The sequence below is a fragment of the Orcinus orca genome, chromosome 3 (assembly GCF_937001465.1).
Source record: "Orcinus orca chromosome 3, mOrcOrc1.1, whole genome shotgun sequence".
Classification (NCBI taxonomy): Eukaryota; Metazoa; Chordata; class Mammalia; order Artiodactyla; family Delphinidae; genus Orcinus; species Orcinus orca.
Window position 1 is genome coordinate 7,480,901 of NC_064561.1, and position 21,616 is coordinate 7,502,516.

General features: G+C 51.3%; 1 protein-coding gene and 1 long non-coding RNA gene across 17 annotated transcripts in view; one reads left to right on the top strand and one right to left on the bottom strand.

Annotated features, from left to right (window-relative positions):
* LOC125964035 (uncharacterized) overlaps nucleotides 1-2,377 on the bottom strand; it is a 49,659-nt gene extending 47,282 nt beyond the window's left edge. The window contains exon 1 of the long non-coding RNA XR_007476553.1: nucleotides 2,251-2,377. This is a non-coding gene — a long non-coding RNA (uncharacterized LOC125964035). The remainder of the gene's footprint in view (nucleotides 1-2,250) is intronic.
* Nucleotides 2,119-21,616, top strand: part of SMARCA4 (SWI/SNF related, matrix associated, actin dependent regulator of chromatin, subfamily a, member 4) — an 87,428-nt gene continuing 67,930 nt past the window's right edge. For 4 of the 16 annotated variants that reach the window (XM_033401104.2, XM_049708124.1, XM_049708125.1 and 1 more), the window contains exons 1-5: nucleotides 2,194-2,377; nucleotides 17,222-17,474; nucleotides 19,292-19,424; nucleotides 20,388-20,786; nucleotides 21,075-21,173. In XM_033401104.2, coding sequence (XP_033256995.1) covers nucleotides 17,253-17,474; nucleotides 19,292-19,424; nucleotides 20,388-20,786; nucleotides 21,075-21,173 — 853 coding nt within the window. In that variant the 5' untranslated portion in view covers nucleotides 2,194-2,377; nucleotides 17,222-17,252. Of the gene's footprint in view, nucleotides 2,378-14,584; nucleotides 16,338-17,221; nucleotides 17,475-18,692; nucleotides 18,758-19,291; nucleotides 19,425-20,387; nucleotides 20,787-21,074; nucleotides 21,174-21,616 lie in introns of those variants that run through there. The other 12 variants (XM_033401100.2, XM_049708123.1, XM_033401105.2 and 9 more) reach the window with 7 other exon arrangements.

Below are 21,616 nucleotides of genomic sequence, written 5' to 3' on the forward strand. Positions count from 1 at the left end.
TGATTAAAGCCCTCCAACTGCCTCACACTGTGCTCCAGAAAAAACTTGAGATCCTTGCTACTGCCCTGCTTTGCCCAGCTACTGCCGACATCCCCCTCACAGCCACAGGAGCTGTTCCCATGCTCTTTTCCCTCTTCAGGGTCTTGGCATACAGAGAGGTCGAGCTGACGCCTCAATCCCAGGAAGGCCCCATGTTATGATCTCATCACACCCTGGGCTTTTCTTCCATTGCACTTAGACTCTCCTATCATGTATTAGTGTGATCAATGTGGGAGACAGTCAGCTGAACTCAAGGACTATCTGCTCCAAGGGCCGGAACCCTGCCTGCAGGCCTATGACCAGCTCAGTGTCTAGCATGTTGAGGGCGCTTAAGAAATATTACTTGAGTGTATGAGAGAGACCAAAGTCCAGACTCCATTTGCCCATTTCCTGTCCACTACCCAACATGACAAGCTAAGGTTCTGAGAACTTCCAGGTGGCCTGCTTTCAAGGATTCCTCATAACCAACCTGTGGAGGTGAGTGCTGTTATTGTTTGCATTTTACAGGTGAAGAAAAGGAAGTGTGGATGAGTCCAGTAAACTTGCCTGGCATCCCCCAGCTACTAACAATGGAGTCGGGTTTTCAATTCAGGTCTTTTTGGCTTCAGCCCAAGACCTCGCCTGCTGCTCTATGCTGCAAGGGACTCACCTTGGGCTTGGAAAGGCCCAAAGAGCTTATGATACACACTCAATAGAATCTCTATTATTCTTTCAATCACAAAAATTTTTTTTAATTATCTAGCAGATATGTGGCAGAGGTGGGCAACACACCAGATGCTGGGTATTCACTAGGGACTAAAATTTACAACATCGTGTCATTTGAGTGAGACAGACAATAAAAGGGGTACACAAGAATTGTGAAAGAAAGGAAAAAGAGGCAGTGATCGGGCTTCCCTGGCGGCGCAGTGGTTGAGCGTCTGCCTGCCGATGCAGGGGTCACGGGTTCGTGCCCCGGTCTGGGAAGATCCCACATGCCGCGGAGCGGCTAGGCCCGTGAGGCATGGCCGCTGAGCCTGCGCGTCCGGGCAACGGGAGAGGCCACAACAGTGAGAGGCCCGCGTACCGCAAATAAAAAAAAAAAAAAAGAGGCAGTGATCAAAAAGGAGGCAAGGCCAGTGGTGGTGATGAGTCAGCTGAGACCTGAAAAATGAGGAAGAGCCGGCCTGAGAGAAGCAGGGGTAGGGACAGTCATGGGCTTTGGGACTTGACCTTGGGGAGCGTCTGTCCAGTTGCGGAGCTAAACGCGACATACACAGACTCGGAGATACTTTGAAAACAAAAAGAGACCAAGCCGCCTCCAGGCTCTGGGTCTTCCCACTCGGAACAAGGCTCTCTCCGTCACTGCTTTTATATGTCTTGACTCAAATGTCTTCGCAGCGAGGCCTTCCTTAGCTGCCCCATTTAAAACTCCCACGACCCTTCCTGTCTCCATTATCAACAAAGTGTATGTTACTTAATTCTCTTGCCCCGCGCCTGCCTCTCCCACTAGACCGTGAGCGCCACAGCGGGTGATATTTTTGTTCGGTTCCGTAGCACCTGAGCCTGGGGCAGGTCAATAGATATCTGCTAATCCAATTAATAGCCCTAGGTAGGTTTTGCAGAAAAGGCAGCCACGGTCGGTGCCCGTTCGGCAAAGCCGGACGGGCACCGCCATTCTCCGACCAGGGATGAAAGCGGTTCCTAAGTCCGCCCTTGGCCCAGGGGTCGGCTCTGCTCGTCCCCAGTCCAGCCTGTCCGCCACGCGCCTTCACGCACGACCTTGGGGCCTCACTTACGAGTTTCAGGGTCCCTCGGCCACCCCTTCTCCTCAGACCTCTGTGCCACCCCATCCCCCAACCTCCCCCAGCCACCTCCGCCTCCACAACCGCCGCAGTGCCACCCGCTCTGCGCATGCCCGGCGGCGTGGAGACGCGCGGCGTGCCGAGGACGAAGACCCCGCGCGCAGGCGCAGGACCGTCCCGCACAGCGTGGGGAGGTGCGTCGGGCGCGCTAGGTCTCTCTGGCCCCACCCACCTTCCCCAACCCACCCTGGGCGGGCGCGCACGCGCGCTAGGAGCGGAAGGGTGGGCGGGCACGCGCAAGAGGCCGGGCCGGCGACGGAAGCGGGAGAGGCTGTCTGTGGTGGGGGGAGGGGAGGTGACGAGTGCGCGCGCAGCGGGGGCGCGGGCGGCGTGGGGGGGCGGCTGAGGCGGGCGCGCGCGCTAGGCTTACCCTCGCTCGGCGGCAGCGGCGGCGCCTTCTTTGTTTCGTGAGGAGAGACGAGACGCTCATTCTGCCCCCGGCCCCGCGCGGAGGGGTGGGGGCGGCGCCGGGAAGGCGACGGCGCCGTCGACTCCCGGTAAGGAACGCGGGTCTCGGAGTGAGCGCGGCGCGGGACTTGGGAGGACGGTTTGAATGGAGCCAGGGCGCTGAGGGTGGAGGGGGCCGGTGGCGCCCGGATTGGGGCCGGGGTACGGCGGCGCCCGAGGGTCAAGAAGCCTGGCCGGCACCGCGCGCGCGGTGAAGGCCACAGTGCAGCGAGGCCGCGGCGGCTACTGTATCCGCGGGCCGGTTGGGTGGGGGCCCGGGCCAAGTGGAGGCCGCGCGCCCTCCGCGCGCGTTCTCGCCGGGGTCGCAGGACAAAGCTCGCAGCCCCGTCGGCGGGCCAGGGGCCCGGCCCCCATTGGGGTTCCAACAATAGCCAGCCGTCCTGGCTTTTTTGGCTACGTGTAACGGGTCCGACTCGAATGTTGCTTTTTGGCGAGGCTGCGGTCGGAGCTCAGTAGGAAAAAGCCCAGGTGTGTCCAGCGTCGCCTGGACACGAACATTAGCAGCCCCCTTGGGTTAGCCGACCTAAAATTTTATTATAAAAAATCACGTCATTTTAGATTTTCAAGGAAAGGTAAATAACTCTCCTAAACCCTCGCAAGTAGTGACTTAAGAATGTTTGCCCTGAAGCGGGGGTCGGCAGCAAGTGGGGAAGGACTGGGGAAACTGCCGTTGAAAGCATTGTTTTAGTTTTGCATCCTTTTCCCTTTCTCTCAATTGATTTTCCAGATTAAGGCTTTTATTTAAAACGTGGATCTTTCAGGAGAGGGTGTTTTGTGCTTGTCTTGAAGACACTAGTCTTGATTTTTCCCCCCGCCCAGTGAATCCTTGGGGAAAGTAGGGAATAAGCGGGAGAGCCACTTCCGAGGAATTTGAAACAAGTTTTCACTTTTAATTGACAGACCGGATTCGAGTTTGATACCTGGCGTTGCTGGTCACTTAGCTGTGTGACGTGAGGCAAAAAGCTTAATCTCTCTGAACCTCTTAGTGTCCTCGTATGTGAAATGGGAATAATGCCACAAATGGAGTTGGTGAAGGCCTGTAAAATGGTTCTTGGCTAGAGGGAAGCACTATTATTGTTGTTCAGTACAATCTCTTCCTTTATTGTTCAATATTTGTTGAGTCCCTACTGCGTGTTCGATGGTTGGAGGTTGGATGCCCTGAGGAGCCTCTCCAGGCCTGTAGGGGAACAGGTGGTAAATGTGGGAACAACTCCCCTTGGCCTATCATGTGTGAGGAACACAGTGGATGGATGCACAGGGGAGTGAGTGATGGGAACCGGAGATCAGGGAGGCTGCGTGGAAGAGGGGGCCTTTACTCAGGATCAGGGAGGACGTCCAGGCTGTATTTGACCACCCGGGACCAGTCATCGCTCCCCTTTGCTACACTTGCGCATCACCCTGAACCTTTCTTGTGTAGCAGTTACCCCAGTTTGTAATTATACATCTCTTTTTCTCCAAGGGCCATCAGAGCCCTCAGCTGTGTCTACCTGATCTCCTGCAGTGTACCCCGGGCCCAGCACGTAGTAGGCCCTCAGTGAACCTTTGTGGATGAATGAGGAGGGTATGCGGGAGGATTGAGTGAACATGTGTGTGAACTGCTTGGCACACGACTGAAGGGGGATTGTAGGCAATAAATGTTAGTTGCTGTTGCTGGTCTGTTTTTGTTTTTGTTTTTAAACTTTCCAGGCCATTGTTTTCCAAACCTCATTACCCCAACAATGAGGGTGTGTGTGGGGCGGTGGTTAATATGAGGTGGTGGTGTGGAGTGCTAGTTCTGGAATTAGACCTCCTGGATTCACAGCCAGCTCTAAATCCTAGTTTGACCTCAAGCAAGACACTTACCAGTAGGTCCCCCCACTTGTGAAACAGGTATGACAGTGGTGCCACCTCAAAGAACTGTTGTGAGGGTTGAAAAGGTAGTATGGGAAGTGACTTAACACACTGCAGAGCCTGGCATGTAATGAGCCCTCAATTTATTGGAGTTAATATTGTTTATATATGTATGTATTTGTAAATTAACTGTTTAAAAAACTGAAAACATAAGTTAGAGTCATTCTGTATCCCAGAAATCCCAGGTTTGATGTGCCGGTTATATATATTTTTATAATTTTCTTTAAAATCAATGCATACACAATTATGAAAATAATAAACGTTCTTCTGCATGCCACTTAAAATCATTTTGTGTCCAGCACTTCAGGAGATGTTGATCTTGCAGGTTTTTGAGCTGGGGGTGGTGGTGGGATGACCTCATCAGAGCTTCTGTGTAGGGTAGTGCAGTGCAGTGCAGTGGTCTCCAAACTTCCTGTCAGTGAAAAGCACCCCAACATAAACACGTGTTTATTTATATACGTTTGCTACTCCTTGTGGACCCTCAAAACACTGGGAGGTAATCCTAGACCAGCTTCAGGTCCTAGCTGTCTATCAGATGTGGGAGAGTGGGAAGGATTAGTTGTGTTAGGTGAACATTCTGCAGGTGAAGAAACTGAGGTCCAGGGATATTTCACCAGGAGTTCTCGGGTCGAACATCCAAGTCTGACTCCTGGCTTGGCCACTTTCCCTCTTGGTGCCTCAAGGCAATGGGAGTGACAGTGCCTGGCACCTTGTAAGTCCTCAGACATGACAGCAGATTTTGGCCTGGGCTGTCAGGGCTACCATGGCACAGAGGGCATTCACATTCACCAGAGACAGAGCACAACGTGAATGGCGCCCCCTGCAGTTGTGCAAGAAGTGGCCCAGCCACGCATTCCCCATTCGTATAGTGAACAAGCGTGCATTGAGTGCCTGCCACGAGCCGGGCACAGCTTGGGGCTGGGGGTTCAGCCGGGAACAGGCAGACAAGGACCTTGTTCTCCTCCGCTCCTACCTGTCTCCTTATTTGCAAAGGGGGACAGTAATAGTACCGAACTTGTAGGATTGCTGCAAGGACTAAACAACAACAAAATGACAGATGACAAACGTTAAGTGCTTAGGACAATGCCTGACACACAAGACTAAACAGTTTGTAGCCGTTGTCATATATTATGATCTCTACAACATCCTAGCGGGTTGAGATACAGAACAGATTTTTGCCCCATTTTAATAGTTCTGTATGTTTTCAAAGTGGTAGCAAAGGAATCAGCTCCTTCATTTTGTCCTTAATAATTTGAAATTGTGTGCTTAAAAAAAAAAATTGTGTGCTTTGAAGTTTCACCATACAGCATTGGAAAGACGGAAGTGTGTCTGGTGGCATGGGTTTTAAAAAATATCAAGTGTTTGTTTTGCATTTCATATATCTCCTCATAACTTGTAACGTTGATTGGAACACTGAAGAGAGAGGGTTTTTTTTGTTTGTTTTGTTTTGTTTTTTGTTTTTTGCGATATGCGGGCCTCTCACTGTTGTGGCCTCTCCCGTTGCGGAGCACAGGCTCCGGACGCACAGGCTCAGTGGCCATGGCTCACGGGCCCAGCCGCTCCGCGGCACGTGGGATCTTCCCGAACCGGGGCACAAACCCGTGTCCCCTGCATCGGCAGACGGACTCTCAACAACTGCACCACCAGGGAAGCCCGAGAGAGGTTTTTTTTTTTTTAATTAAAATCAAAAGAATACGCAAAACCTACTATAAAAGGGAAGTAACAGCGGCGGGAATATTGGAGGGAGATGTCCGAGGGTGACTATATCAGAACTGAGTTGCTGTTGCTATCACCTTCCAGATGTCATCCCTAAGAAATATTAAGCTCATTGATAATGGTCGGTGATATCTTGGAGTTTTCAGTTAGCTGCATGCAAATTTTTCAGGATATGGATTTGATGGGCATGAGCAATTTGGCCTCCACTCATCTTCCTGTGTGGGAAAGGACCTTGCGGGAGGCACCAGGTGTAGCTGGGTCTCTTGGGAGATCATATTTCACAGGGCAGAGGGAAGGAAAGGGATGCATCCAGTTCCCTCAGGGAAGGGGCTTTCTTTAGGAAACAGGTAGCTGGCCCCTTCCTAGAAACCCAGACTGGTTTCCAGGGCTTCGTTTTGGGATTCTGTTACTTTGCTCAAGGGCCATGTCTTCATTTTTGTGCGTGGACACTTGTAACTGGGAACGGTCTGAGTTTTGCTCAGTGTGAAGTTTACCACCCGCAGGAGTGGGATAAAGAGAATGTGCTTTCCCAACGACCTATACTGTATAGCACAGAGGACCGTACTCAGTATTTTGTAATAACGTATAAGGGAAAAGAATCCGAAAAAGAATATGTACACATATTAATGTGCTGTACACGACATTATATATCAACTATTCTTCAATAAAATTAAAAAAAAAAAAAAAGATGATGGGCTTTAAAATGGCTCCTTGGGGTGGTTTAAGTTCTCCTTTCACTGGCAGGTTGCGCCCTGCTGGTTCAGGAAGCAGGTGGCCGAGTGGCAGTTGCTGCCTCACCTGTTACAGTGAGAGACTTGAGGGGGCAGGGTTTGATGTGCACCATCCCACCTTGCCCCGAAAGTCCCAGTAAAGTGGCACAGTGGGTGTCTCCTTGTCCTGATGGTGACGCTGAAGCACAGGGGGCTCCTCGATGTGCCCTGGGAGCTGCTTCTGGCCCTGATGACCGCAGAGCACACATCGACCACAGCCTGGACTGCTAGCGCGCTGAGCGCCCTCGTCGGCCTCCTCGGAACACCCCCTGGAGGCTCCTGCCTTTGGAGTGCTTCTCTTTGCTGCACTTTGTGCTCTTCCAGACTCTCCTCCTCCTCCTCCATCTTCTGATTCTCAGCCTGAATCAGTTACTCAGGCATTAGAGTCCGACAGGCTTGAGGTAGGCAGGACTCTATTCCCACGTGATTTTGGGCAAACAACGTAACCTCTCTGAGCGTAAAATCCCCTGTTTCTCCCATAGTCCCCAGTTGGCACCTCAGTCGCCAGTAGTGAACCAAGGGGATGCAAGTTGGGGCTGAAATCCAGCCTGGCTGGGCTTTGCTAAAGTAAGCCTGGTTCCAGGGCTGGTCGCCCCCAAGGAAGGGGCACCCTTTATACTTCAAATGGCATGTGCTAGCTGAGGCCCTGCTGTTCACCTTGGTCATCCCTGTCTCCTCTCATTCTCTCACATGCATTCTATCTGCTTGTACAGAAAAGTCTTCTAAAACCATCATCAGACCATGTCACTGCCTTACCCAGAACATTCCAGTAGTTTCCCATTGCACCTAGGGTAGACTCCAACTTCCTTACCACTGCCCTCGAGGCCTGTGATCTGCCCTCTTTGCCCATCTCTGACCTCATCTGCTGCCACACCCTTCTCGCCTGCTCTCCTCCTTCAGGGTCCCACCCCAGGGCCTTTGCACTTGCTGGTCCCTCCGCCTGTCCATAGCCACTGGCTCCCATTTCACTTCAGGTCTCTGCTCAGATGTGTCCCCATCACTGCCCACCATGATTGGAAACGCACCTCCCATCAGCTTGACTGTTAACCCTGCTACTTTATTCGTAGCACTTACACCCACTACGTGACACTGTGTCTTATTTATTTGTGTGCTTGTTTCTGTCACTCAGTTGTCCGTCCCACCAGGCAGGGACTTTGTTCTCTGCTGCATGGCCAGTGCCTAGAACCCTGTTTAGCGCAGAGTTTGTTCTCCCTAAGTATTTGGGGGTGGCTGGGGCTCTGTCATGAGTGACACTCGGCAGTTATAGGTGCCACGCCTCCCCACCTATTCTTGGCCACACTTGCACTTTGTGCGTCCCTGTCATGGGGGACTTCTCTCCTGCCCTCTCCACAGGTCACGCATCATGCTCAGTGTTGAATACAGAGCAAGCCCCACAGCAGACCCAGTGGTGGGTCATGATGTCCATCCAGTGGGGCTTGGTCAGGCTTAACAGAAAAGGAGGAGAGTCTACCCAAGTTTCAGGGGGGCAGGGTCAGGACAGAACTGTACAACTTGTCTTGGTTACTTGATGCGTGTTTGTGCTGGGTCACATTGGAGTCTGGGTCATGGTAAAAAGAGTTTGGCAAACACCTGTGTAGATAGGCTAGAGTTTGTGTTCTTGAAGTGTAGACAGTTTATCTCCCTGCTGGATTAGAGCTTGAACTCCCCGAGGGCAGAGGGCTGGCCTGGTTGTCTTCATGTCTCCTGCCATGTTATAGATGGGGAGGTACTCTTCAGTGGTTTTCAGATGAATGAAAAACTTAAAAAGGGCAGGGGGGAGGATTCCAATGAATAAAATGATATATAATTCCCAGTGCTAAAAATAGTACTTGGTAGCAATTTGGCATGTGTACCTCTGAGGTAGAACTGAGAAGACATTGTAATTTATCATCGCGACATGGTTTTTTGGTTCTCAAATGCATTCCCTTTTAAATGTAGGGCAAGGTTTTGCTACTTAATTATATTGCAAGGGAAATGCCACAGAAGAGCCAGCTTCCCAGGGTCTCAGGAATAAGCCATTTCCACGAGGTCCTTAAAACCACAGGTGCCCCCCGCCCTGCACATCCTTGCAGGTTCGAGGACTAGTGCACCCCACACCGTCAGGTCAGGTGTGGAGGGTTTTCTTAGTCGTGGAGTGTGGCGGGGGTGGGGATGGGGGAGGTGGAAATCTCATTTTGTAGTTTAAATGTGACGGATGGGGCTGGCTCTGCTGAAGCCATCCCGCATGGCCACCTTGTACCGTCTGAGCGCCAGGTCATGACTTGACTGCAGTGTTGCTGCTGCTGAAATGTGTCTTCGAACAAATTTCTCCACGCCCCAAAAAACAAAATAGCAGCCATCCTGGGACCAAACTTAAATATAAAGCTGGTTTTTAGGCAAGATGGAAAAAAAAAAAAAGCCAACCCATGATCTCAGCAAGCAGGTTGCAGAGGGTCCCGATCGCCTGTTGGCAGCCTGTCCTGCCACAGTGGCCGGCCACCACGGTCCTTTTTTATTTCTAAGAGAAACGCTAAGAGTGGTACGAAAGAAGAAACCAGACCTCTGATCCTCAAGCAGGTCTGGTTCCGCATTTGAATGTCAGCATAGTGATTTTGGTGAAGTTGGAAGTGGGTGGAAAATAACACAGTCCCCAGATCCTTTCATCTTCCTCCTTTATTTCCACAAAGGCACTTCCTGGGGCGTCTTTTCTGGGTGTTTATTTCCCAGGTATTTTTTCTGATCCAGGGCTTTTTTTTTTTTTCTTTTTCCTTAAAAAGTGTTTTTTAAAAATCTGTTTACAAAAGTAATAGTTAAAACAAACACACAAAGAAAAACTCCAGAAATCTGTGATGTGGAAAGTGTAAGTTCCCCAACAGACACCTCCAGAGAGAGTCGCAGGCAGTTTGGTACATGTTTTCTGGCTTCTGTGCTCGGATTAATGTGCAGAAATTGTTCTTCTTAGCAAAGTAGGGTTTGGGCCAAGCACCCCTAACTTTGACGATGCCTTGTTCCCCTGCTTCATTTTGGACCATCCTCTGTGTCCACGTGTACCGTGTCCCGCATTCATTTTTAATGATGCCTTGACTTGTACAGCATGGACTGTGGGCAGTTCTGGTTGTTCGGCAGTTGGGGGGCTTCTCGGAGAAATTGAGGTGAAATGGCTGAGTACCCTTCCAGACCCTTTGGCCCCAGGAACCTGGGAGTCTGTTTTCATCTCACAGCCTCCTGAACTGTCTTTAGTTTTCAGCTTTTTGGTTCTGGCCCTGGAGTATATTTATTTTCTGTCACATGCCTTCGGGCTACCTGCCCAGAATCCCAGGTTCCGTTCCCCGCTCATGGAGCCCCCAAATACACCTGCCCCTCGGGCCACACACATCTCAATGAGGCTCCCAGACACACACGTGCTAGTGGCTTTGCCATTTTGGCCCCTGCATCCCCTTCTCCTTCGCTTTTCTCGCCTGCTTAGGTTTGGGTTGTCTGTCTGGTTTGAGATGGATTTCTGTGTTGTGCAAAGTTGCCCCACCTCTTCCAGCCCAGACACCAAGTGAGTTGTCAGAGAGGGACTTGTTGCGGGAGTCCAGGCAGCACCAGAAAGCCACCTGAAACCCCCTGAGGCAGCCTTGAGGGTGACCTAGGGGACCCAAGGGCTTTGCTGGAAATGCCAGATCTTTATAGTTTCCTGTATGAGGAGGGCAGGGGTGTTTGGTGATGAGGGAAGAAGGAGTTTGGAGAGAGGGGTGTTCCTTGCCCTCAGATCTTACCTCTCTTCTGAAATTCCTGGCTGAATTTGTCTGGCCCCCGCTGGGTAGGAGCACATTGGTATCCCGTCCCACACCCTCTCTGGCTCTCAGCAGGGCCAGGCCCAGCCCCGCACCTCAGGAAGGGCTGGCTTGATGATGGCTAAGAACAGCTCCTTTGTGCAGTGGGAGCCAAAAAGGTAAGGGAGAGTTTGTAGCCCAAATCCTATTCATTGACTGTCAGGCTGGACTGCGGTCACTTTTGACAGCTGGTCCTCATTTGCACCAAGGCTGTGCTGGCGTTCAGGTAGCTGCTGCTCCTCCAGGTCAGCAGAGCTGCCTTGTGCAACCTCTACTTCCCGAGGAGGGAAGTGAGCCTGTTGTCCTGAGTGCCGTGCGTCCGGAGCGCTAATGGCTGATTTCACCAGCAGCGTGGTAGCACTTGCTGCTGGTATGTGCCTGGTGTGTGTTAGGTTGTGTGACACAGCTAGCGACCCCTGAGGGAGGGACTGGTCTCAGCTCTAGTCTGCAGAGAGGAAACAGGCTCAGGGAGTCCGGTGTTGTGCCATTGGCAGGTGGCAGAGTCCACGCTCAGAGTCTGAGGTCTACTATGGCCTTGGGCTTGTGACTCCAGCTCTTTCATTGACCCACTGGGTGGCCTGGGAGCCTCAGGGACCCCTCTGTCTGGTAGTCCTTCCTCGTAGGGTGGTGGGGCAGGCTCAGTGAGGAAATAAATTCCTGTCCTTATTACCTAATGGGACCACTCCTTTCCCTCCCCTCTCTGACTGGATCTTACCTCCCTGCACTTTCTTTGTGACTGATTAGTCCTCAATAATTGTAAGCCACTAGGAGGCGGGAACAAGTCACAATCCCCCTGGACTTTAAAATATTCCTTCCCTTTCTCTATCTCCATGATCTTGAGGTAGTAAAGTGTCACAGTACTTCTGACACCAAACGTGGGTTTTCCACACCAACCAATTCTGCAGGTTCCTGTGGACACCAACAGGGTGTCCTACAGTTCAATTCAATTCTGACACTAACTACCCAGAGTTGGTGCAGACCTCCCAGGTTAAGGGTTCAGTCCCACAAGACTGCCCCCCACTTCAGATGCCAGTCGCAAGTAGTGGGTCCCAAGGTTATCCACACTTCTGTCCAACTTGGTTACAAACGTGGATTCCCATGACCCCCTCATAAGGTTTGATAATTTGCTGTAACAACTCACAAAACTCAAGAAGACACTTATGTTTACCAGTTTATAAAGGATACAGATGAACAGCCAGAAGAAGAGATACATAGGGTGAGGTCTGGAAAGGTCCGGAGCACAGGAGCTTCTGTCCCCATGAAGTTGGGGTGCACCACCCTCTTGGCACGTGGATGTGTTCACCAACCCAGAAGCTCTCTGAATGCCATAGTTTAGGGGTTTTGTGGTGCTTCATCACGTAACCATGATCGATTAACTCAATCTCCAGCCCCTCTCCCCTCACCGGAGGATGGGGTGGGGTGGGGGTGAAGGTTCTAAGCTTCTAGCCATGGTTTGATCTTTCTGACGACCAGCCCCCATCCTGAAGCCATCCAGGAGCCCACCTAGAGTAGCCTCATTAGAGCAAAGGACACTCCTATCACGGAGGAAATTCTAAGGGATTTTGGAGCTCTGTGTAAGATGCTCTTATCACCCCTATCACTTAGGAAATTACACAGGTTTTAGGAACTCTGTCAGGAACTGAAGGCAGAGACCAAATATATTATTTCTTATTGTCACAGGTAGACAAAGATTTCTTAAACAGGACCCCAAAACCATTGACCATAAAAGAACAGACTTGATACATTGAACATCATTAAAATTAAGAACTTCTCTTCATCTCTGGGAGACAGTAATAGCAATTACACATCCCCAATAAAATGTTAGTGAAAGCTTAGAGCCTGTACAAAAGTGGATCTCTTGGTGGCCAGTGAGCATATGGAAAGGTGCAACACTATTAGTCACAAGGGAAATGCAAATTAAAACTGGAATAAGGTACGATTATACACTCACCAGAACGGTTACAAATTAAAAAGACTGACAGCACCAAGAGTTGATTTAGAGGAGCTGGAACGCTCACCCAGCTGCTGCAGGGAGGGCAGTGTATGTGATTGTCATGCTGATTTGGAAAACTGACAGTATCTGCCAAGGTAAAGTTATGCCTCCCTCATGACCAGCAGTTCCCCTCCTGGACACACAAGGAAAACGAGTGCCCACGTCCACCAAATGACATTGTTCACAGCAGCTTTATGTGTGCTAAAACCTGGGAGCACAACATCCGGGAACAGGAGAATTGACAATAGCATCCAACTGCATGGATGCCCCTCCCAGACCTAGCGATGAGCATAAGTAAACTATATGACCCTCTTTTCTTTTCTTTCTCCTTTTTTTTTTTGGCCATGCTGCACGGCATGTGGGATCTTAGTTCTCTGACCAGAGATCAGACTCGCACCCCCTGCAAAGGAAGTGCAGAGTCCTAACCACTGGACCGCCAGGGAAGTCCCTGACCCTGTTTTCAGATTGAGTTCAGTAACAGGCAAAACTAACCTACAGTGAGAAAGTCAGAACAGGAGTTTCACCGGCAAAGGCCCCTTCTGAAATGTTGGAAGTGCTGTGTCTGATCTAGGATTCATCCAGCTGTATACCTACGATCAGGGCACTTTAGGTATGCCAGAACTCAAGATGCCCCTCCTCAGTACTACACCAAGCACCTGAGAGCCGCTCCCCAGTTCCATTTTTCTGTTCTCTCCACCGCCATGCTGTAGGACTGCCCTCCTGTGTCCACACGTGGCACAAGCACCAGCCCCTGGTGGGGCTTTTGATGGAACCCTACCTGCTTTGCCGCTCAGGATGGTTTTGCATTGTGTCTGCACTTTTTGGATCTCCTTTACTGTCGTTTCCACGTGTGTCTGAGCTTTCAAGTCCAGAAACGAGTTTGCTGACGGTGGCTCCGAGCAGTTACCTGTTTCATTGCAACCTGACCCTTCAGAGGTGGCAGCTTCTGAAGGAAATGCAATTTAAAAAGGGTTTTGTGAAAGCCCATGCTTCTTGAAGGCGAAGGTTGCCATACTCGGGCATGAAAGTCTTTTTCGCTGCCCTCCTGTGTCTTTGGTGAGCTGCTTTGTGTCGCCGATGACGTTAGTGGTGCTGTGAGAGGAGGCAGTTAATTCCTAGAGGGACCTTGGGAAGAGCTGTCTTTCCAGAGGCACATCGGTTCGTCTGTCTTTAGATAGGAGGTGGTGTGGATTTTATTTTGCTGTCAGTTTCAGTTGGCTTGACTTCGAGTGGAGACCTCCAGGTGAGAAAGAAACCATGAGCTGCCAGGTGCCACAGGTTCCTTAAGGAGGTGCAGGACTATTGTCCCTCTTCCCGCCTCAGCAGTGCTCTGTGGACCCGAAGAGAGGGCCTGTGGACACAAAGGGCCCAGAAGGGAGCCCCGAGGAGCCATCGTCCTCAGTCCAGCCATGGCCACATCCATATCACTCGGCTGCCCACTTGGGAAGTGTGACTGCTGGTGCATCCACCCTGTAGACAAACCCCTGGACCAGAGGTTTCCAACTCTAGAATCAGCATTTTAGCAAACGAGATACAGGGCACAGACCGCTGTCACGTGGCAGGGCAAACAGCATCCTGTTTGTGCGACAGAATGTGTGAATATTCACATGGAGCTGAATCAGGTCAAATTTCTTTTTTTAATTGAGGTATAGTTGATTTACAATATTATATTAGTTTCAGATGTACGATGTGATTCAAACGTTTTTGTACATTATACCCCATTTAAAGTTATCATAAAATATTGGCTGTATTCCCTATGCTGTACAATATATCCTTATAGATTATTCATTTTATACATAGTAGTTTGTACCTCCTCATCCTCTACTGCCATTTTGCCCCTCCCTCTCCTGTCTCCCCACTGGTCACCATTAGTTCTCTATATCTGTGAGTCTGTTTCTGTTTTGTTATATTCATTTGTTTTATTTTTAGATTCCATATATAAGTGACAACAGAGTATTTGTCTTTCTCTGACGTATTTGACTAAGCATTATACCCTTCAGGTCCATCCATGTTGCAAATGGCAATATTTCATTCTTTTATTATGGCTGAGTAATATTCTATTGTATATATATGTGTGTATCTATATACATAGATACACACATACCACATCTTTATCCATTCATCTGTGGCTGGATACTTAGGTTGCTTCCATATCTTGGCTACTGTAAATAATACTGCTATGAACATTTGGGTGCATGTGTCTTTTCTGCATATATTCTTGTCTCCTTTGTTGTAGATTAATTGACCATAAATGTGTGGATTTATTTCTGGGCTCTCTATTCTGTTCCATTGATCTGTGTCTGTTTCTGTGCCAGTGCCATACTCGTTTGATTACTCTGGCTTTGTAGTATAGTCTGAAGTCAGGGAGCATGATACCTCCAGCCCTGTTCTTCTTTCTCAGGATTGCTTTGGTAATTCAGGGTCTTTTGTGTTTCCCTACAAATTTTAGAATTATTTGTTCTAGTTCTGTAAAAAATGCCGTGGGTATCTTGATAGGGATTACACTGAATCTGTAGATTGCCTTGGGTAATTTGGTCATTTTAACAACACTGATTCTTCCAATCCATGAACACCGTGTAACTTTCCATCTGTTTGTGTTTCTTCAGTTTCTTTCATCAGAGTTTTAGAATTTTCTGAGTACAGGTCTTTTTTAATCAGGTCAGGTTTTGCTTCCAAATGAATTTGTCTCGCATTTATTTTTTTTTTAAGTTTGATTTTTTTCCTTGAGCGTGTTGGGTTTTGGATTTATGTGGAAGGGATTGTGAGCACATGTCTGTTCTCCAGCACTCCTGTTAGGTGTATTTAAGGTCCAGCACTGAGGCTTCTTGAGCTTTGGAGGAGATCAGGGATGCCGGGAGGATGGAGGAGTGTTTTCTCATACGGTCAGGCGTGTTCACCAGGAGGCGGGGGTGACAGCTGCTGGTCCTGGCTCTGCCAAGATTTCTGACCCTCTCTATTCCAGTTATTTAGTCATGAAACTGGACTGAAGAAGTTTGGGCTTTTGATCTGTTATCCAGGAAGATATACCCCCACCTTTCAAACGAAGACTTTTTTTTTTTTTTTTGAATCAAGAGAATTAAAAATGTTCCTGTACTTTTTCAAGATTCATCCTTAGAATCAGGAGAGCCCAGTAGAGCTTAGGGGCAAAAAGATTCATTCCCCAAACCAAAAAGTCCACAGAAACAAAAGTAGATTTGTGGCATGCCAACAAGAGAGGGGCTTTTGATAATTAATAAGGACCTACTTTAGAGCACAGGGAACTCTACTCAGTACTCTGTAATGGCCTATATGGGAAAAAAATGTAAAAAACAGTGGGTATATGTATATGTACAACTGATTCTCTTTGCTGTACAGCAGCAAGTAACACGACATTGTAAATCATCTATACTCCAGTTTAAAAAAAAAAAAAAGAGGGGCTTTTAAATAACTCAGGATGCATCAGGACCAGGGAACTTGGTGGAACTGCTAGAATTTGTGTCTTGAAGACTGTTAAATGATGAAAAGGGTCATAGGTATGATTCTCTGAAGAGAAAGCTGGCCTAGAATGTGCTGAGTAATTCTGTAGAGCGAGTGTCTGTGTGGAATAGCCTCGAAGGAGAAGCACTCTGGAGTGTGGCCGGGTCCCAGCGGGAGCACCAGTCAGCTGTCCATCCTGAGAGGGCTCCATTGTCACAGCTCTGGGGGTCTCTGGGGAGCTGCAGCCCTCTCTCCCCACACGTACCCCCTCACCCCACCCTGCTGGGCGGGAGGGGTAAGGAGGGCAGGGCTGCTTCTTGATCTCTGCAGGGCCAGCAAGCACTTCACCTCTGTGTCTGGTAGGACGGTGGGTAATTTTAAGTTTCTGTATTCTTTTTATGTTTTCCAGATTTCAGCACTGAGAATGTATTACTCCTTACAGTCATAGAACTTACAGTCATGACAGATTGAGAGTTCCCTGAAAACTGAACCCTTACTGTAGGGAGCACTTATAAAATGTATCAGCTCACAGACCAATCGTAGCCGTCATAACTTGCCAACGTCATTGGCTATTTTGTTACCTGAGTTTTGGATCTCGTGGAGGCTCGGGGTCATAGCTCCGGGCCTCAATTTTTAGTTTACAGCACTTGAATATCACTTTTGAAGTATTTGATGTATCAGCGTGCCATTAGTTCTGTAATATTTCTCTTTAAAAGAGCCCACTTTTAAAACTTAAATTCATGTATTTTAAAGGAAACTTGGTCTCACTGCCTTAAGTGGAAACCAGCATTACTTGCTATGAATATGTGTTTTAGTTGAATTTATGAAGGTCCAGTCAGATGCTGTTGCCAGCAAAGGCTTTGAGCCTTAGTCACGTTCTTCTTTTTTCTTAAATAGGAAGATGAGCAAGTGTTGGAGTGATGTGAAGGGTGTGTCAGCACTGCCCTGAGACGTCCTCTCTGTTGTAATCAGAAAGATACCAGGGGAAGTGAGGCAGTATCACCTGGTGTCCCCACCTCCTGAGTCCCAACCCTTCCTCGGGGGACTTTGATCTGATTCTGGGTGCCTGATGTATCACCTCCTCGGAGAGGAATGGCGGAGAAAGGACTGGGGCACTGGGGGTGCCCGTCCAAGGCGCCAGCTCCCTGTCAGATGGGTGCTCTGACATGACTGTGTGTGATCGTCCTTGACCTGCCCTGACCCACCCAGCCGATGGCTGTGACCCCCACGCTGACTGGGACTTTCTTCCAGCAGGAGACCACTGTCTGCAGCTCCCGTGAAGATGTCCACTCCAGACCCACCCCTGGGCGGAACTCCTCGGCCAGGCCCTTCCCCGGGCCCGGGCCCCTCCCCTGGAGCCATGTTGGGCCCTAGCCCAGGTCCCTCACCCGGCTCCGCCCACAGCATGATGGGGCCCAGCCCAGGGCCTCCCTCAGCAGGACACCCCATCCCGACCCAGGGGCCTGGAGGGTACCCTCAGGACAACATGCACCAGATGCACAAGGTAGGGAGCCCTGGGCCTGCTCCCCCACCAGCTGGGTCCACACGATCAGAGACGGGAGGGGAGCAGCAGCACACCCTGGCCTCCACTGTGGGCCGGCAGCCACCCCACCCTGTGTCTCTCACACCCGTCGTTTTAGTAGTGAATTAAGAATGTCCAAATCCTAAAAGATGGCGTACAGCCCATGGTTTCCCCCACTCAGGCTGCTCGGCTCACCCGAGTAACTCACGGAGCACAGCAGCAGGTGCCCTCTGTCCCCACTTGATCCTATACTTGGGTGCCATTGTCTTCACCACGTACCTGAGTTGATCAGTGGTGCTTTTGCCAGTGAGGTGAAAAAAAACCTCTTTTAACACAAATGGTTGCTCCCTGTCTTTGCATTCCTGGGCGGTGGTTGAAGGAAATGAGGAAATACCCTCTTATGGATAGTATTTTGCCCATTTTGCAGACAAGGAAGTAAGGTCCCAGAGAGATGGTCACTCAGTGAGTTGGTGGCAGAGCCATCTCACCCCTCCGGCCCTCCCAACCCCTCAGGCATATGCCACATCGCTGACCTCCCACACAGTGCAGTGACCCCTTCCCCTCCCTGCCCTCCCTATCCCCCATATATTTCTGTCAACTTCGATACAGTATCTGTCTTGTTACTTCCCTCTTGGGAAGCTGTTGGTGATCTCCCCCCATCCCCCCACCCCCCGCACACACGCTGACTGAGGCCAGCTTCTCCTCTAGCACCATCTCCTTTTCCCTCTCTGACCATCTTGTTTCTTCCTCCCGGACACTTGACCCATGTTTGTCAGACGCCTACCATGTGTCTGGCCTAGGAGCTGAGGTCCAGTGGTGCCCTTCACCTGCCTGCACAGAGCTCCTGCTCTGGGGGAGGCGAGCCCATCAGTCAGCTCCACCAGCCCAGGGAAGAAGCAGAGGGTGGGCCCCACCCAGGGTTCTGCTCAGCATCCCGAGGGCCCCCTGCTTCTTCTGCTTGTGAAGCTGGCCCTCGTGCTCCTGGCCCGGTGCCCTCTCGTCCTCCTCTCACGGCACACACTGAGCTGTAGCTGACTTTGCTGGGCCAGCTATTAGACCGGAGAGCTGGATGTTTGCATTAACTGGGCCTACAGAGGGCCTGGAAGGGTCTCGGAAAATGTCCCCTTTCCCAGCCATTCCGTAGGGGGAGTGCTCAGTGCTGAGCATCAGGAGGGAAAATGTGTGTTTCTGTCCCACCAGGATCTGATCGAGCCTCCGCGGAGGGGCAGAACGATGCTGCAGACAGCCTCCCTCCCAGCTAGCAGGTGGGAGGCCAATCTCGGATCAGTGAGGACATTTGACATACTGTTACCATACTTCATGGGCAGGAGTTACTGCCCGTCTCTCTGATTTACAGTCTCCCAGGCAAGAGGGTCCCCCATCCATAGACTTGTGGTCACAAGGTCATCTTGTGACGATAAACAGGGAGCTTGGTATCCCAGCTAAAACTGCTCCTGACCGGGAGCTATGTGTGTCCTTTCCTTGTGAGATTTTGGCTGTCTGAAACTGTGTCCTCACCCTCTCCCTGATGTCCTAGTCCAGCTGTCCCCTTGCCTCTAGACCACCAATCTGCAGGTTCCCTGGGTGGCATTATTTCATGCACCTGCCTTGACACCCAAGTAGATGTTAGGACCATGTCTTGGACCTAAGCCACTTGGTCATGTTGGTGGTTCAGTAAATGCCATGGCGACTTTGGATGGGCATTGTTAGTGATATTGAAGTCCTCTCATTCAGCGCCTTTCTGTGCAGCCTCTTCCCTTCCCGCCTTGCTGATCCTGCCCTGTTGTCCACTCTCGTAGCCAATGGAGTCCATGCACGAGAAGGGCATGTCGGACGACCCCCGCTACAACCAGATGAAGGGGATGGGGATGCGGTCGGGGGGCCACTCCGGGATGGGGCCCCCGCCAAGTCCCATGGACCAGCACTCCCAAGGTATGGTTTCCTTTCTTTTCTTTCTTCATGTTTGTTGCCCTCTGGAAGTCCCGAGGTAATTTTCCTAATTGGATCACCCATGCATGGATTCAGAGGACCTAGGGCAGTTGAGCCTCATGGGAGACCCTGCCACAGAGGGCTGTTTAGCTTGGGCTTGTCTGGTGCCCTGTTCAGGGCGTCTTTTCTTATAGCAGCCCCAGGAGAGCGGATACTGGTGGGACAGAACTGTGTCCAGCGCTGGGTGTTAGACAAGCCCTGGGCAGGATGGGCTCCTCGGGATAGCCGCTCTGGTGCCACCCAACGCAGACTCCTGGGATTTCCCTGACGGTCCAGTGGTTAGGACTTGGTGCTTCCACTGCCGGGGCGCTGGGTTCGATCCCTGGTCGGGGAACTAAGATCCCGCAAGCCGCATGGCACAGCCGAAAAATAAAAAAAGAAGAAGAAATGCAGACTCCTGGGCTCTGCCCTGCTCCAGACCTGCTGAGTCAGAATCTCAGGAGGGGGCCCGGGCTCAGCTTTAACAAGCCCTACAGGTACTTTTCTGAACAGGGAAGTTTGAGAAGTGATGGGGTACATGGCTTCCTGTCACGGGGTGGGAAGCTCAGGGCCTCCGCAGGTAACGGAAGTGAGAGGAGTGGGCCTGGCCAAGCCGAGGGGCAGGGGGGCAGGCCCAGAGAAAGCCCGGATCTGTGTGACATCTCAGCTTTAATCGTTGGCAGGTTACTGAAAGATGGGCCTAACCAAACCAGCTGTGCAGGCTGCCAACCAAGCTGCGAGCGTGTGCCCTCTGGGTGCCTCTTGTTTGAATCATGAGAACGAAACCTCAGGGTAGGGGTCCGTGTAATCACGAGAACGAAATCTCAGGGTAGGGGCCAGTGTAAGCAGGCAAGGGTTCCCGTCTCTGCCTTAAAATTACTGGACATGTGCTGCCGAGTGACCGCTCGGATCCACGTTTCCCCGCAGGTTACCCCTCGCCCCTGGGTGGCTCCGAGCACGCCTCCAGTCCGGTTCCAGCCAGCGGCCCAGCCTCAGGCCCGCAGATGTCGTCCGGGCCTGGAGGCGCCCCGCTGGATGGTGCTGACCCCCAGGCTTTGGGGCAGCAGAACCGGGGCCCGACCCCCTTTAACCAGAACCAGCTGCACCAGCTCAGAGCTCAGATCATGGCCTACAAGATGCTGGCCCGGGGGCAGCCCCTCCCTGACCACCTGCAGATGGCGGTGCAGGGGAAGCGGCCGATGCCCGGGATGCAGCAGCAGATGCCAACACTACCTCCACCCTCTGTGTCCGCAACAGGACCTGGTCCCGGGCCCGGGCCCGGCCCCGGTCCTGGACCAGCACCTCCAAATTACAGCAGGCCTCACGGTAAGGCCCATGGCCCTCAGGGTAGGGAGGGGTCTCAGAGCAAACTGACAGGAGTGTGGGCATCAGTGTTGGGCAGATCTGGACTCTGCCGCCCATCAGCTTCCCCGACAGCAGGGTTGCTGTCGTGATAAATGTTGTTTCTCCAGCTGCCCCCTTTCTCCCCTGGTGCCCACAGTGAGGGGCTTGTTGTTGGGTGTGTCCCCTGGAGCCAGGGCTGCCCAGGGAGGCAGGTGCAGGGAGAAACACAGGACGCGTTTTATCCTCTTGTCCGTTTCTCCCTGCGTGCAGGTATGGGAGGGCCCAACATGCCCCCTCCAGGACCCTCAGGTGTGCCCCCCGGGATGCCCGGCCAGCCCCCTGGAGGGCCTCCCAAGCCCTGGCCTGAAGGTAAGTTCCCTCTGTTCTGGTGACACGTGTGTGCCCTGACTCCCATGTCAAGTTTGCATCATGCAGACCCTGAGATGAGCCCGGTCAGAGAGAGGCAGGCAGGATGGCAGGGCAGCTTGGGGTTCTGTCTCCCCTGTGTTTTGTGTAAAATGTAGTTAGTACTTATTTGAAGGTCACATCTGTTAGGTCAAAGCAGTGGATAAAATGGACTCATTCCCCATCCTCACAGGCCCTGAGGTTCAGTGATGGGCATTGAAGGGCTAATCGCTTAAATAGGATTCCGTTGGAGCTGGGGTGGATGAAAGGCAGGCAACTGCTGCTCCTGTGAGGCCACAGCATAGCAAGATCACACCCAGACTCGGCACTTGGACCAGTAGGGGGCTTTGGGGAAGGGGCCTGCAGGCTGAGATCTGGAGGAGGAAGAGGAAGCGAGCCCCATGGGC